The sequence below is a fragment of the Lissotriton vulgaris genome, chromosome 2_1 (genome assembly GCF_964263255.1).
Source record: "Lissotriton vulgaris chromosome 2_1, aLisVul1.2, whole genome shotgun sequence".
NCBI classification, from domain to species: domain Eukaryota; kingdom Metazoa; phylum Chordata; class Amphibia; order Caudata; family Salamandridae; genus Lissotriton; species Lissotriton vulgaris.
Window position 1 is genome coordinate 18,201,650 of NC_141687.1, and position 16,909 is coordinate 18,218,558.

Consider the following 16,909-nt stretch of genomic DNA (forward strand, 5'->3'; position numbering starts at 1 on the left):
GAACGTTGGTGGGATTTGCCAGACTTGGGGTGTGGAGAAGTGCCGCGGTGAGTGTTTGGTGCATGGTTTGAGTGGTTACCTTTTTGAATGAATGTCTTGGTTGAGAGAGTTTGGTGCTTGCTCACATGCATGTCCATTACGACACATTGTTTATTGAACATTTTGAATAATAAATACAATAACATAATTTGATGTCCAGTTGTAAGTAGAACAAGTTATTTCATTAATTGAAACTGCTGCAGAATGATAGTAAACCTCTTAAGCCTGAGATCCGTGGTATATTTACTCCAACGAGGAAGTGTGTGTGCGTGGGTGATACCTGTTTAGCACAGACCTAGCCAAGAGCTTGGCGTTCTCTTTCATGAACTCGCGCAATAATATAACTGCATTCAAGTAATGGAGCCATCCCCGACAACAGCTGCACTTCTAAGGGAGCCGGGCACTGTATTTTAAAACATTGTGAAGTGCAATACATATAAAAAAAACTAAAAAAACCTTTTTAGCAACATTTCTTTACTAAGATAGAAAAAACTGAGTAGACACGGTTCAATGATCAACATACATCAGTACTCCATCATAGACCATCGCTGTCATAGCAAGAGTAAAAGTAAAGGAGGTAGGGCAAAGAATGAGGGGTTTAGGAAGACGAGGGTAGGTTTGTAGTAAGGGGGCTCAACACGTGTACAGAACCAACATGGCCCAGAGGCCAGCAGGTATGGTGTAAGCAAATGCAAAGAAAATAATTTGGTACAACAGCAACAAGATGCAGAGACCGTGACTTCCATGCTGTTCCCTTGTGTTGGGCTAGGAGGACTAAGTGTCGGAGAGGATGGTGTTACGTGGGAGAAGAGGAGTTCGACCCTTGTTCTGGTCTCGGAGAAAAGGATTTCCAAACATTGTCGAATACGGTCAGCTGGTTCCTTCTTTTCTGTAATAATCGTTCAGTGGGCAGGTCTGTGAGCCGTTCATTAGGGGCTTGCATAGAGGGGGTGCACCAGTGGTGGTGTATGCACAACGTAGCTGCTGCTAAGTGCTGTCATCAGCCATCGTGAGTCTGAGCCCAAAAATGTGGCAGCAACAGAAGCTTTCGGGATAGGAATGTAATCGCTGTACCCCTGACGGCTGCCAGTTTAGACCAGATGCGTGAGCAAAAGATCATCCACGTAGCGAACCACTTTGATGTGAACCTCTGTAGTGTCTACTCCCTTAATAGATGCCTTTGAATGAACGTCGGCTACCTGGGGCTCTAGTGCTGGTAAAAACAAAAAGTGAAACACATGGTAACCCTGTTGTGTTCCTATAACAATACGCTTGGATAGGAAACCATTGTAATTAATAGAAGTCACATGGCAATCATACAACTAGAAAGCCATCTAGACAAAGTTAGCACCGAGGCACACCCTCGCCAACGTCTGGAAAAAGTACCCCAATTCAACGTGGTCGAAGGCTGCCTCTGCATTTAAAGAAATGTTCAGCACCTCATCCGTTGGGAAGCAGTGTGTTGTTGGATGTGTTAATGTGTCCAGTAATGGTCACAGGATGAACCCCCCTGCATTTCATGGATCAGCAAAGAAATAAGTTGTGGCTGTCTTGTCACTAGAATTTCAGATAGGATTTTGACGTCAACATTTATTAAGGAAATTCCTCAGTGGCTAGGGCAGTCTAGCGGTTTATTCTTTGGGAAGTAGTGAAAATGCCCTATTCAAATATATCTTTACAAGCCTGTACCTAAGTAGCACAAGGCACAATCCTAGGCTTGCACACTTTATAAAATAAGTCTGGAAAGCCGTCCGTCCCTCTGTGACTTAATAGAATGAAGGTCAGACGCGGTTCAATTTCTCCTTGAGTCATTGACCCTTCAATAAGATGCTCCTTCCTCAGTTAATGTGGTCGAGTCTAAAGAGCGTGTGAAGGTCTTTTCCCTGGTAAGTGAGACGGGGACCTGGGCTGTATAGAGCAAACTCCTCCTCAGTGTCAAGGGATTGAGAGTAGAGTTCCAGCGTCTGCCACTATTGAAAGCCGAGATTCCTTCTGTCGCAACTGTTCTACAAGCAGACCGCCTACCTTTCTTCTAATGCTCATTGCGCCTCACGGGTTCCTATTCAGCATGTTGTGTGAAAAATGAAAACCGAGTAAAGATAGAATTTGTCTGTTTCTTGTTTCCAACTTGCGCCTGCGTTTGTCACTAATATTTTTACATTGTGTCCTTCACATCCTAATTAGTTGTTCCATGGATGACTATTCTGCAGTCGGCTTTCATTTAGCCACTGGCCTATTCCTCCTCCTCATCCCCCTTTTGATTTCCTTTTAACGCTTAAACATTCCTACCTCTCTTTTGTATTTGTGTGGCCTTTAGTTGCTGCTCACAGCATCTGAGTCGACCCTAAGGAGGATGCGTTGACTGGAACATACATAGAGACTTCACCTAAGTGTCTCTTTGTCAGAAGGAAATCTGTTTATCATCACCTCATACGGCAGTGCTCATGGAGATGAGTTGTACGAGGCAAATCACGACCCAGTGATATTGAGAGTTGTCCAGATACACCTCCCTCCATGATATGAGGGATGGCCAACTTAGGTAGAAGATACCGGTGAAGAAGAAAGCAATCCATCCTGAGCATCGTACTGTGTGGACATGACAGACCAGTGTAGCCCCGTCAGTGGGCGGCACAGGATGTCAAATGTCCAGTGAGGCATGGTCTGCCATTAGTCTGTCATCATGGCTCTGCCATTCCCATTGTAAACCTCAGGAGGCCCTGGTTTATCCAGGAGCGGCTCCAGATAAATGATGTGTTACCGAATTCTCACACTAATCAAGACAGTTTAGAGAAGCTGGTAACCGTGGGTGTATTCTGGGTATGCATGACCCAAGGGCTAAGGTCTTGTTAGGCACCTTTGTCGGACATGGCTTGTTGTTGCTGAGTAGTCGGGGTAAGTCTACTGCTGATAGCCCTGTGTAGAAACAGTACACTTGTCTTCATTTAAAGCAAATTTGTCTTCATTGTCCATCAAATAACCCAGCTCCTCCCAGCTCCAGTACAGCTTTCTTCTGTCAGCCAGGGGCCTTTGCATTTCACATTCCAAAGCTCTATACTCCATGTCACATCATCATATTCTACAAACTCTACAACATCCCACTTTAATTGCAATGATTCTCACGAAAGTACTACAGGAACTTTTTATGTTTAGAAAAGTGTGACTTGCTGTTCACACTTTAACCGACAAGTGTCAACGGGACAAGTGCTAGTGGCTGGTGGACGTAGGGAGCATATGGCTGATTTGGGGGGGTCTACTAGACGTTCTAGAGGGTGTAAAAGATTTTTCGCTAGCAGTGGAAATTGCTTGATATCTGGCCGTAGTGGTGGGGTGTACCATGAGCTGTTTGGTGGGCCCGTGGTTCTGTAGGGAGTAGAATTGGAAGGGCTGGATTACAGAAGAAGAAATATGAATGAACATTTTAAGTTGGTGACCTACCTAGGGTAGTATGGTATGAGGTGGTAAAAATCCTTGTGCGATCTGTTTTGTAGTTTTGGATCACACATGTGTTTACTTAGGATAGAGTGCTGAACTCTGCTGGGATGGCAGGTGCTGGGGAATGGAGCCGAAGATGTGGAGTCTAGGACGAGGGACCGGGCCTTGAGGTGAGTGGTCCGGCAAGCACGGGGATGCCAGTTGCAGTCCACAGACTGAATCCCACCAGGAAGCCTCGGTAGCTTTAATAAAAGTGACAGGGAATTTCCCAGCGACAGGCTCCAGGTGGCACTCGGAGCTAGTAAGGTTAACAGACTGTAACAGGCAGCAGACCATGTAATGAGACTCTTCTTAAAACGAGGTTGTACATCTTCAACACAGAACGGTTCAGCCACTCAAAGGCCTCCAAACATATGTGGATTCAATGGGATGTTTCACACTAGACTTCGGCATACTTTAGAACATTGTTTGAAGAGAGGGGCAGCCAGAAGTCTCATATAATGGTGGAGTGGAGAGGATAACCTGGGCAGGAAGGGATCTGACTTGCAAGGCCACGGGTGGGCTTGGGTGGAGCTTCTTGCCTCCCTTGAGAAGAGACCTGGACGTGTCCCTCTCCCTGGTCAGAGTTCCCAATCTGAAGGAGCCCTGTCGGTCCGCCTGTGGAATGGACCCCGTTGAGATGTATTCTGGTGTATGCTGGGACGCGGCCCTCGTGGTGCATCACACAGTATGACTGGTAGGACATCGCCTGCGGGCTCAGTGAAGTTCATGTAAAGAACATCCAGTAGAGTGAGAACATTTCCATGACTTGAAATGTTTATTCCTTCGTCTTCCTCTTTGTATGTGATGACCATTGGTGCTGGTTTTGTGAGACCACATTTAATGTCTCCCACTCACAGCTGGGGTCGATCTGCCTGTATTTGTTTTTACGGTATGCCTGTCTCAGTGGACTCAAAGTGTGTGATATGTAGGAGGGACTGTCTTTCAACATGAACTGGTCTTTCTTCTGTTTCACTGCTTTGAAAATTGTTTGTGAATGATCATGGTGCAAGAGGCTTGCAATAATGGCCCCGGGTCAGTTGTTGAATACGGAGCGTCTCTAACATGATGCTAGCGTTGGGAACTCTAAAGGAGACAAGAAGATACTTTGTAGTAGGTTTGGAGAAGATGAGACAGATGCTTAACTTGTCATTGCCTTTGAGCACCTCAGGTACGCCGTACAGACGGAAGCCCTGAAAGCTCTTCAAGATCCATTACTTAGCCAAAATCTGGGAGATTAACCAGGCACTTTTCAACATCCTCCAGTCTGTTGTCAGAGGTTTCAAGACGCTTGTGAAGTGCAGAGTTCTGATGAATACTTCTCACCACAGATTCCTCACCTTTAGAATTTCCCCAGGTGACAGAGTGGATCCAGAATATTTTTCAGTATAGTCCCTGGCTGGCAATAGGTGATGTCCTGCAGCTCTTCGTCAACTCTGCTCCTCCCAGAAGTGACCATTGATGCTGTATGTAGACACCACCCAAGCGTGCCGACATTTGTGGCTTTCTTAAGCGCTTTCAAATGTGCCTCCGCAGCTAGCTCCTACTACAACTATTTGTAGATTGCTGGAGAATGGACTGATTCTAAGCTCTTACTCGAGCAAGGGATAAATATTTGGAGGATTTATAGTTTTTCTGTTGAATAAATGGTTTTGAGTGCTCAACCCTAGAGGAAAAATGTGCCAAGGGGCTCTGTACCTCTGGACCTGCCCGAATCTCCCTAATCGTAAACCACGTGGGGAATCTTCAAATACTGGTGTGGACGAACTCTGCTTGTGATGTCTAGCGGATCACGAATGACAGTTGCACCCAGAGGTGGTGCAGGATGTCATCCAACAATGGGGAGAGTTCTGGCTCAGTATCTTCACCCATACTGAGGAAGTGCAGTGTTAAACATTTTCTGCTTTGAAGTTTTCAAGAAGGTCCTCTCTGAGACTCATTCTGTTTGGCGTGGAACATGAGACTTGTCTATGCCTTCCTACCTCTGCCTCTTCTGACCCAAGTTCTGAAGAAGTTGCTAAGAACATTCTCTCTATTCACATAGTAGAGTGTGGGTCCGCCTTCCCACCTCTGCATCTTCTGCCCTGAATTTTGTAGAGGCTCAGGACCAACTAGGCCCAAGCCATCATAGTGGGCCTTGATTGGACCAGTAGAGTGTGACACCTGAAACTTCTAGGCATGACCATCTGTCATATGATCTGGCTGCCGCATTGGATGTATGTTCTCTTTCTGCCGCAGAGAGAGCTGTGTCTTGTACCCAGGGCTGTACATTCTACATCTCCATTCATAAAAACTGAGCTGCAGCAGTTGACTGCATTCGATCTCCCTCCTGAAGTAGTGGATGTCATCGTGGTGGCCAGGGGGCCTCTCATGATATCTGTTTATGCCAGATATTGGAACAAAGTTGTGGCTTGATGTGGCACCCGTAACACTTAACCTTTGGAAGCCAAAATGTTTTGCTATTTCGTCTGTCTTTGGGCCCGTTAGAACATGCGGTTGTCACTGCACAGGTTAGTTGTTGGCCCTTTCGGCATTTCTGCATTTACCTGGAGAAGTGTGGCTCAGGGGTTAGAGGCGGCAGACCCGGAAGCCGAGATCGGCCCTGGACCAGGGTTCAATTCCCCGCCTCGGCGGGTCGTGGGCTAAAAATTCCACGGACTCGATAATTCTCGCCTTCTCGACTCACGGGTTCACACTCTGCGACTCTGGGCAATAGCTTGCTTAATCTCCACAACGGCCCCTCGCGGCGGGATGCCTGGCTTTCACCTTGTGGATACCCTGCCGGGGTTATCTCACAGGGGAATACCAGGACGGGTTCCCTAAGCAAGCGCCGGGAAACCCACTGCGGGTAGCTGTGCGCTATATAAGCTGAAATACATTTACATTTACATTTACCTATTGTAATGCGTTTTCTCAAATGTTTGTTGCTTGTGTTTCCCCCGGAACATTTTGTCATGCCACAGTGGGTTCTTAACTTGATCCTTACCCTTCTCTTGTGTTCTCCCTTTGAGCTATTACACAGTCGTCCCCGATGTTGGACTAAGAACCACTGGTCGGACAGCAGCTCTTTGTGAGGTTCTGTGGGACGAAGAAAGGAAGTCAGTGCAGTGGGTAGTCCTCTGCATCAGATCTGCTACGTGCTGGCGAAGCAGCTTCCAGAAGGTGTGAGGGCCCATTCCATCAGGAAAAAAGCTGCTACCACCATCTTGGCATGCAGGGTATCTGTCCTGGATAGCTCTCCGTTGGCATCATGGGCATCAGTGCCTATTTCCATGCAGCACTTCTACCTTGAGAGCCCGGTCTAACAGGAAGGGCTTTTTGGCCATTCTGTACTGCAAGACTTTTTGGTTTGGGTCACTGGTCAGAGGCGGCAGACCCAGAAGCAGAGGACGGCCCGGGACCAGGGTTCAATTCCCGACGCGGCAGGGTCGTGGACCAGGGTCAGCGGACTTGATAATTCTCGCCTCGGTGCCTACTCTAACCAGGAATCACACTCGGCAACTCTGGGCGTTGGCTTGCCTCAGCTCCACAACGGCCCCCCACATACGCCGGGGATGCCTGGTTTCACCTTGGAGATACCCAGTAGGGACCAACTCACAGGGAAAGCCAGGACGGGTTCCCCAGCGGTCTACAGCGCGTAGATACCCCATGTGGGGTGATTCATGCGCTTTACAAGACATCATTACATTACATTACCTTACATTCCGCCGTCCCACCTGGGGAGGTGCTGCTTTGGTTTCTGCTCTAGGAGGGTCCATCAGAAAGACAAGTTACTTACCTTTCATAATGCTCTCTCTGACGTATACCCTATCCAACGGCCCTCCCTCCTTCCTGTTGGGTGGAATGGTTCCTTCTCCATCTAAAGAGGGCCCACTTCAGAGATCAACACACTAGGGCAATTGATTACTTTTGGGCTGACAGTATCTAGAAAAAAAACCTGACATTGACATGCTTCGGTGGTGCCAATCTACAGTTCCCGTCACTTCCAGGGTCGAAGCGGAGCTGCATGACGCCACGCGTTGGTGAGCATGGAGTATGCTGGAAAATCTTCCAGAACCAGTCTGCCGCTTGGTAATATTCTTACGGTGAGGAAGCTATGGTTAGAGTATCCATCAGAAAGAAAGTTTCCAAAGGTGAGTAACTTGTGGATCTCAGTGCACATCAATTGAACTTCCGAAGTGGTGTTGGGCACCTTGTTGTCAAACCTGGAGAAGATAATCCCAATCTTGAGTATCTCCTGCGTGATGGATTCTACCTTCATATCTGACATCGTTGTGAAGTCTGAATTCGCTCATGAGCATACTTCAAGAGGTGCTTTGAACGGGATGAGTTGGCGTGATCAAGTTGAGATGACGTAGCACGATCTCAGCAAGTAGGTCAGAAAGGAGGAGCTGCAGCTTGTGTTCTGCCCCTGGGTCATGCAGGCTGGCTTAGAGTGGTGGACTGGGGCAGAGGAGATGTCAACCCTGCCAGCAGTGCCAAGAAGCATCCGTCGTTAGGCCACTGGCATTGACAAAGCTAATGGTGATAACCTTAGCACAGTTGTGGAGTTTATAGTGTGAAAGTGCTCGCTGTGCATATGATGATTGTGTTCTGGGGTGCATAATCAAGCACAGTGCTTCATAGATCCTGGACACACATACCTGTTTCAATCACCCATTGCTCTTTATGGGGAACAGTGCAGGGGCGTGGCCCTAATATTTCGAAAAATGTTAGGGTGAACGTTGCCAGCCGTAATGTTGTAGTATTTAATCGGGCGGCGACAGTGGATCGAGTAGGTTCATGGCGGCGAGACGTTACGAGCTAATGGCCGTAGCGTGAAGAAGGCCTCCCCCGCCAAGCCTATGACGACAGCACCATAGGATCGTGCCTTTTTCGGCCCCTGGAAATGCTAGGGTTGCAGACACGGAATAATTCCGGTATCTTTTATTAATAATATATATTTTTTCACATACTATATATCCACTGGTTTGGACACGCCTAAGCGAGCGTGGACCACCAGGGATATTCACTTTTTTGGTCCTGAAGAAAGCTGCATTAATAATTTCAGACAGCTGAAACATGTCGACCTAATTCTTAAAGGATATAAGTGGTCAAGAATATTACCACTATCAATATCCAACACACTGTTTTGAACAATATTAGCTGACCACTAAATAAAGTCGTTTTTGGTACAACTGATATTTTTTAATCCTCACTATCACTTGCACATAACACATACCAACAAACAAAAATTTTTTTTTTCACAATAACCTGCTCCGCTGTAAAATCAGGCGTCGAAGCACACTGGAGGGACATTCGGTTCCTCCAGTGGGAACACCATGATAAAGCATGTCACCACTAGGGTGAGTGAGGGTTCTTCTTAACAAAATATGAATTATTGTCTTTGTCTTTTTGTATGTGTTTCACTTTTTTTCCCTATCTTCAGTTCTGATATCGCCTCGTCACTGATGGTGTGAGGTTGTTTTCCTGGTGTTTTTGGCTTTATTCCCCTGACCACAGCACCGACAAGTCACTCTTTAGTTGTTTGTTGCAGTTAATATTGGGGATATAGGAGTGACCTCTTGTTTATCCTCACTCTCTTGTTGTTGATACATACGTATTTAATCACCTGTCATTGGAAGTCTGCTGATTCAACCCTGAGGCCCAAGCACATAGTGGCACTGTCTAAATCCACACTGAATGAGCTGTCATCATCTGAAAAGTGGCAGCATTCGTTGAAGAAAGATGTTTTGTGTATGTCTCGTTTGTTTAAATAGTCATCAGGTGATCAGTGACCAGCGAAAAGGGGAGATGTAAAAAAAACTGGAGTGTACGTGTGAGCACAATTGTGCTATTCTTTTTGTAGCAGTGAAGTGTTGTGATTTGCCTAATTTCTGGTGAAGTAGTTTAGTGGAGCAGGATGTCTAGTTTGGGGTGCTGACGTCAGGGGGTGCCGTCCTAGTGTGGTGATAATAGGTTGTGCAGACAAATGGTGCCTTATTGATACAGGAGTGTGGTTTGTGGTTTTTGTGGTTTAGCAGTAGGTTTGTTTTCTCTGGTTTGATGGCCAGTATTGAGGCAAGGTGTGGGGTTGCAATAGATCCAGTTTTGTGCTTCGTTTTGAGAATAATTGTGGGGTGGTGGTAACAGCTAAAGTGGATGAGGCAGTTTTAGGTTGTGGGTTGCAGGGTGCTGGTTGGAGTGCAGTAGTGTGTGGAGTGATTTGTCCAGTTTGGGAGGCAGTAATGATGTAGTGCTATGTAGGAAGCTCTGACTGGCTTTTCTTTTGATTATAGCTGTACCTGGACGGGCATGCTCTGTCAACTGCAGATTTAGAGGTAAGTTTCGAATCAATCCCATTATCGAACTAGAATGCCAGCCTTGTTTTGAGAAACACCGTAAAGGTGTCCCCGTTTGGCAAATCTTGCGTTGTGTCCTAGCTGTCCGTTTTCCAGCCTCCTAATATAGGCCATGAGTGTGTGTCTTTGTGCAGCAGTCTGTGAGATTTGGGGCATGGTGACCACTGTGCGTGGTGTCAATATCCTCTTATATGAAACAGAGAGAAGTACCCGCAGTACAGGATTGGACACTTTAGTCATTCACAACTTGGACCTGTGCTGTAAGGAGTGGTAATCTTACTTCATGTAGGACGTTCTCTGGGGTCAGAGGCTGCAAGCAGAAAGAACATTGAGAGAGGACCCCGGGTGTATTCATGCAGAGAGCATTGAGAGGACCCAGGGCGTATTCATGCAGAGAGCATTGAGAGAGGACCCAGGGCGTATTCATGCAGAGAGCATTGAGAGGACCCCGGGCGTATTCATGCAGAGAGCATTGAGAGGACCCCGGGCGTATTCATGCAGAGAGCATTGAGAGGACCCCGGGCGTATTCATGCAGAGAGCATTGAGAGGACCCAGGGCGTATTCATGCAGAGAGCATTGAGAGGACCCCTGGCGTATTCATGCAGAGAGCATTGAGAGAGGACCCCGGGCGTATTCATGCAGAGAGCATTGAGAGGACCCCATGCGTATTCATGCAGAGAGCATTGAGAGAGGACCCAGGGCGTATTCATGCAGAGAGCATTGAGAGAGGACCCAGGGCGTATTCATGCAGAGAGCATTGAGAGGACCCAGGGCGTATTCATGCAGAGAGCATTGAGAGGACCCCGGGCGTAGTCATGCAGAGAGCATTGAGAGAGTACCCCGGGCGAATTCATGCAGAGAGCATTGAGAGGACCCCTGGCGTATTCATGCAGAGAGCATTGAGAGAGGACCCCGGGCGTATTCATGCAGAGAGCATTGAGAGGACCCAGGGCGTATTCATGCAGAGAGCATTGAGAGAGGACCCCGGGTGTATTCATGCAGCGAGCATTGAGAGGACCCCGGGCGTATTCATACAGAGAGCATTGACAGGAACCTGGGCGTATTCATGCAGCGAGCATTGAGAGGACCCCTGGCGTATTCATGCAGAGAGCATTGAGAGAGGACCCAGGGCGTATTCATGCAGAGAGCATTGAGAGAGGACCCCGGGCGTATTCATGCAGAGAGCATTGAGAGGACCCAGGGCGTATTCATGCAGAGAGCATTGAGAGGACCCCTGGCGTATTCATGCAGAGAGCATTGAGAGAGGACCCCGGGCGTATTCATGCAGAGAGCATTGAGAGGACCCCTGGCGTATTCATGCAGAGAGCATTGAGAGAGGACCCAGGGCGTATTCATGCAGAGAGCATTGAGAGAGGACCCAGGGCGTATTCATGCAGCGAGCATTGAGAGGACCCCTGGCGTATTCATGCAGAGAGCATTGAGAGAGGACCCAGGGCGTATTCATGCAGAGAGCATTGAGAGAGGACCCCGGGCGAATTCATGCAGAGAGCATTGAGAGAGGACCCCGAGCGAATTCATGCAGAGAGCATTGAGAGAGGACCCCGGGCGTATTCATGCAGAGAGCATTGAGAGAGGACCCCGGGCCTATTCATGCAGAGAGCATTGAGAGGACCCCTGGCGTATTCATGCAGAGAGCATTGAGAGAGGACCCTGGGCGTATTCATGCAGAGAGCATTGAGAGGACCCCTGGTGTATTCATGCAGAGAGCATTGAGAGAGGACCCAGGGCGTATTCATGCAGAGAGCATTGAGAGAGGACCCAGGGCGTATTCATGCAGAGAGCATTGAGAGGACCCAGGGCGTATTCATGCAGAGAGCATTGAGAGGACCCCGGGCGTATTCATGCAGAGAGCATTGAGAGAGGACCCCGGGCGAATTCATGCAGAGAGCATTGAGAGAGGACCCCGGGCGAATTCATGCAGAGAGCATTGAGAGAGGACCCCGGGCGTATTCATGCAGAGAGCATTGAGAGAGGACCCCGGGCCTATTCATGCAGAGAGCATTGAGCGAGGACCCAGGGCGTATTCATGCAGAGAGCATTGAGAGGACCCAGGGCGTATTCATGCAGAGAGCATTGAGAGAGGACCCCGGGCGTATTCATGCAGAGAGCATTGAGAGAGGACCCCGGGCCTATTCATGCAGAGAGCATTGAGAGGACCCAGGGCCTATTCATGCAGAGAGCATTGAGCGAGGACCCAGGGCGTATTCATGCAGAGAGCATTGAGAGGACCCAGGGCGTATTCATGCAGAGAGCATTGAGAGAGGACCCCGGGCGTATTCATGCAGAGAGCATTGAGAGGACCCAGGGCCTATTCATGCAGAGAGCATTGAGCGAGGACCCAGGGCGTATTCATGCAGAGAGCATTGAGAGAGGACCCCGGGCCTATTCATGCAGAGAGCATTGAGAGAGGACCCCGGGCGTATTCATGCAGAGAGCATTGAGAGAGGACCCCGGGCGTATTCATGCAGAGAGCATTGCGAGAGGACCCCGGGCCTATTCATGCAGAGAGCATTGAGAGGACCCAGGGCCTATTCATGCAGAGAGCATTGAGCGAGGACCCAGGGCGTATTCATGCAGAGAGCATTGAGAGGACCCAGGGTGTATTCATGCAGAGAGCATTGAGAGAGGACCCCGGGCGTATTCATGCAGAGAGCATTGAGAGAGGACCCAGGGCGTATTCATGCAGCGAGCATTGAGAGGACCCCGGGCGTATTCATGCAGAGAGCATTGAGAGAGGACCCAGGGCGTATTCATGCAGAGAGCATTGAGAGAGGACCCCGGGCGTATTCATGCAGAGAGCATTGAGAGAGGACCCAGGGCGTATTCATGCAGCGAGCATTGAGAGAGGACCCCTGGCGTATTCATGCAGAGAGCATTGAGAGGACCCAGGGCGTATTCATGCAGAGAGCATTGAGAGAGGACCCCGGGCGTATTCATGCAGAGAGCATTGAGAGAGGACCCCGGGCCTATTCATGCAGAGAGCATTGAGAGGACCCAGGGCCTATTCATGCAGAGAGCATTGAGCGAGGACCCAGGGCGTATTCATGCAGAGAGCATTGAGGACCCAGGGCGTATTCATGCAGAGAGCATTGAGAGAGGACCCCGGGCGTATTCATGCAGAGAGCATTGAGAGAGGACCCCGGGCCTATTCATGCAGAGAGCATTGAGAGGACCCAGGGCGTATTCATGCAGAGAGGATTGAGAGAGGACCCCGGGCGTATTCATGCAGAGCATTGAGAGGACCCCGGGCGTATTCATGCAGAGGGCGTATTCATGCAGAGAGCATTGAGAGGACCCAGGGCGTATTCATGCAGAGAGCATTGAGAGAGGACCCCGGGCGTATTCATGCAGAGAGCATTGAGAGAGGACCCAGGGCGTATTCATGCAGCGAGCATTGAGAGGACCCCTGGCGTATTCATGCAGAGAGCATTGAGAGGACCCAGGGCGTATTCATGCAGAGAGCATTGAGAGGACCCATGGCGTATTCATGCAGAGAGCATTGAGAGAGGACCCCGGGCGTATTCATGCAGAGAGCATTGAGAGAGGACCCCGGGCCTATTCATGCAGAGAGCATTGAGAGGACCCAGGGCGTATTCATGCAGAGAGGATTGAGAGAGGACCCCGGGCGTATTCATGCAGAGCATTGAGAGGACCCCGGGCGTATTCATGCAGAGAGCATTGAGAGGACCCAGGGCGTATTCATGCAGAGAGCATTGAGAGGACCCAGGGCGTATTCATGCAGAGAGCATTGAGAGAGGACCCCGGGCGTATTCATGCAGAGAGCATTGAGAGAGGACCCAGGGCGTATTCATGCAGAGAGCATTGAGAGAGGACCCCGGGCGTATTCATGCAGAGAGCATTGAGAGAGGACCCAGGGCGTATTCATGCAGAGAGGATTGAGAGAGGACCCCGGGCGTATTCATGCAGAGCATTGAGGACCCCGGGCGTATTCATGCAGAGAGCATTGAGAGGACCCAGGGCGTATTCATGCAGAGAGCATTGAGAGGGCCCAGGGCGTATTCATGCAGAGAGCATTGAGAGAGGACCCCGGGCGTATTCATGCAGAGAGCATTGAGAGAGGACCCAGGGCGTATTCATGCAGAGAGCATTGAGAGAGGACCCCGGGCGTATTCATGCAGAGAGCATTGAGAGAGGACCCCGGGCGTATTCATGCAGAGAGCATTGAGAGAGGACCCAGGGCGTATTCATGCAGCGAGCATTGAGAGGACCCCAGGCGTATTCATGCAGAGAGCATTGAGAGAGGACCCAGGGCGTATTCATGCAGAGAGCATTGAGAGAGGACCCCGGGCGTATTCATGCAGAGAGCATTGAGAGAGGACCCAGGGCGTATTCATGCAGCGAGCATTGAGAGAGGACCCCTGGCGTATTCATGCAGAGAGCATTGAGAGGACCCAGGGCGTATTCATGCAGAGAGCATTGAGAGAGGACCCCGGGCGTATTCATGCAGAGAGCATTGAGAGAGGACCCCGGGCCTATTCATGCAGAGAGCATTGAGAGGACCCAGGGCCTATTCATGCAGAGAGCATTGAGCGAGGACCCAGGGCGTATTCATGCAGAGAGCATTGAGAGGACCCAGGGCGTATTCATGCAGAGAGCATTGAGAGAGGACCCCGGGCGTATTCATGCAGACAGCATTGAGAGAGGACCCCGGGCCTATTCATGCAGAGAGCATTGAGAGGACCCAGGGCGTATTCATGCAGAGAGGATTGAGAGAGGACCCCGGGCGTATTCATGCAGAGCATTGAGAGGACCCCGGGCGTATTCATGCAGAGAGCATTGAGAGGACCCAGGGCGTATTCATGCAGAGAGCATTGAGAGGACCCAGGGCGTATTCATGCAGAGAGCATTGAGAGAGGACCCCGGGCGTATTCATGCAGAGAGCATTGAGAGAGGACCCAGGGCGTATTCATGCAGCGAGCATTGAGAGGACCCCTGGCGTATTCATGCAGAGAGCATTGAGAGGACCCAGGGCGTATTCATGCAGAGAGCATTGAGAGGACCCAGGGCGTATTCATGCAGAGAGCATTGAGAGAGGACCCCGGGCGTATTCATGCAGAGAGCATTGAGAGAGGACCCCGGGCCTATTCATGCAGAGAGCATTGAGAGGACCCAGGGCGTATTCATGCAGAGAGGATTGAGAGAGGACCCCGGGCGTATTCATGCAGAGCATTGAGAGGACCCCGGGCGTATTCATGCAGAGAGCATTGAGAGGACCCAGGGCGTATTCATGCAGAGAGCATTGAGAGGACCCAGGGCGTATTCATGCAGAGAGCATTGAGAGAGGACCCCGGGCGTATTCATGCAGAGAGCATTGAGAGAGGACCCAGGGCGTATTCATGCAGAGAGCATTGAGAGAGGACCCCGGGCGTATTCATGCAGAGAGCATTGAGAGAGGACCCCGGGCGTATTCATGCAGAGAGCATTGAGAGAGGACCCCGGGCGTATTCATGCAGAGAGCATTGAGAGAGGACCCAGGGCGTATTCATGCAGAGAGCATTGAGAGAGGACCCCGGGCGTATTCATGCAGAGAGCATTGAGAGAGGACCCCGGGCGTATTCATGCAGAGAGCATTGAGAGAGGACCCCGGGCGTATTCATGCAGAGAGCATTGAGAGGACCCAGGGCGTATTCATGCAGAGAGGATTGAGAGAGGACCCCGGGCGTATTCATGCAGAGCATTGAGAGTAGCCCGGGCGTATTCATGCAGAGAGCATTGAGAGAGGACCCTGGGCGTATTCATGCAGAGCATTGAGAGGACCCCGGGCGTATTCATGCAGAGAGCATTGAGAGGACCCAGGGCGTATTCATGCAGAGAGCATTGAGAGGACCCAGGGCGTATTCATGCAGAGAGCATTGAGAGAGGACCCCGGGCATATTCATGCAGAGAGCATTGAGAGAGGACCCAGGGCGTATTCATGCAGAGAGCATTGAGAGAGGACCCCGGGCGTATTCATGCAGAGAGCATTGAGAGAGGACCCCGGGCGTATTCATGCAGAGAGCATTGAGAGAGGACCCCGGGCGTATTCATGCAGAGAGCATTGAGAGAGGACCCAGGGCGTATTCATGCAGAGAGCATTGAGAGAGGACCCCGGGCGTATTCATGCAGAGAGCATTGAGAGAGGACCCAGGGCGTATTCATGCAGAGAGCATTGAGAGAGGACCCAGGGCGTATTCATGCAGAGAGCATTGAGAGAGGACCCCTGGCGTATTCATGCAGAGAGCATTGAGAGAGGACCCCGGGCGTATTCATGCAGAGAGCATTGAGAGAGGACCCAGGGCGTATTCATGCAGAGAGCATTGAGAGAGGACCCCGGGCCTATTCATGCAGAGAGCATTGAGAGGACCCAGGGCGTATTCATGCAGAGAGCATTGAGAGAGGACCCCGGGCGTATTCATGCAGAGCATTGAGAGTAGCCTGGGCGTATTCATGCAGAGAGCATTGAGAGAGGACCCCAGGCGTATTCATGCAGAGCATTGAGAGGACCCCGGGCGTATTCATGCAGAGAGCATTGAGAGGACCCAGGGCGTATTCATGCAGAGAGCATTGAGAGGACCCAGGGCGTATTCATGCAGAGAGCATTGAGAGAGGACCCCGGGCGTATTCATGCAGAGAGCATTGAGAGAGGACCCAGGGCGTATTCATGCAGAGAGCATTGAGAGAGGACCTCGGGCGTATTCATGCAGAGAGCATTGAGAGAGGACCCCGGGCGTATTCATGCAGAGAGCATTGAGAGAGGACCCCGGGCGTATTCATGCAGAGAGCATTGAGAGAGGACCCAGGGCGTATTCATGCAGAGAGCATTGAGAGAGGACCCCGGGCGTATTCATGCAGAGAGCATTGAGAGAGGACCCAGGGCGTATTCATGCAGAGAGCATTGAGAGAGGACCCCGGGCCTATTCATGCAGAGAGCATTGAGAGGACCCAGGGCGTATTCATGCAGAGAGGATTGAGAGAGGACCCCGGGCGTATTCATGCAGAGCATTGAGAGTAGCCCGGGCGTATTCATGCAGAGAGC

At 50.2% G+C, this 16,909-nt stretch overlaps 1 protein-coding gene across 2 annotated transcripts in view; it reads left to right on the plus strand.

The window, feature by feature from the left end:
- The window catches only part of STK11IP (serine/threonine kinase 11 interacting protein), a 367,631-nt gene that overhangs the window by 112,771 nt on the left and 237,951 nt on the right, over window positions 1-16,909 (plus strand). For both annotated transcript variants that reach the window (XR_015308314.1, XM_086954340.1), the window contains exon 11: window positions 9,789-9,830. Coding sequence is in view for 1 of the 2 variants with exons in the window: in XM_086954340.1 (XP_086810466.1) it covers window positions 9,789-9,830 (42 nt within the window). In the remaining variant the exon portion in view is untranslated. The remainder of the gene's footprint in view (window positions 1-9,788; window positions 9,831-16,909) is intronic.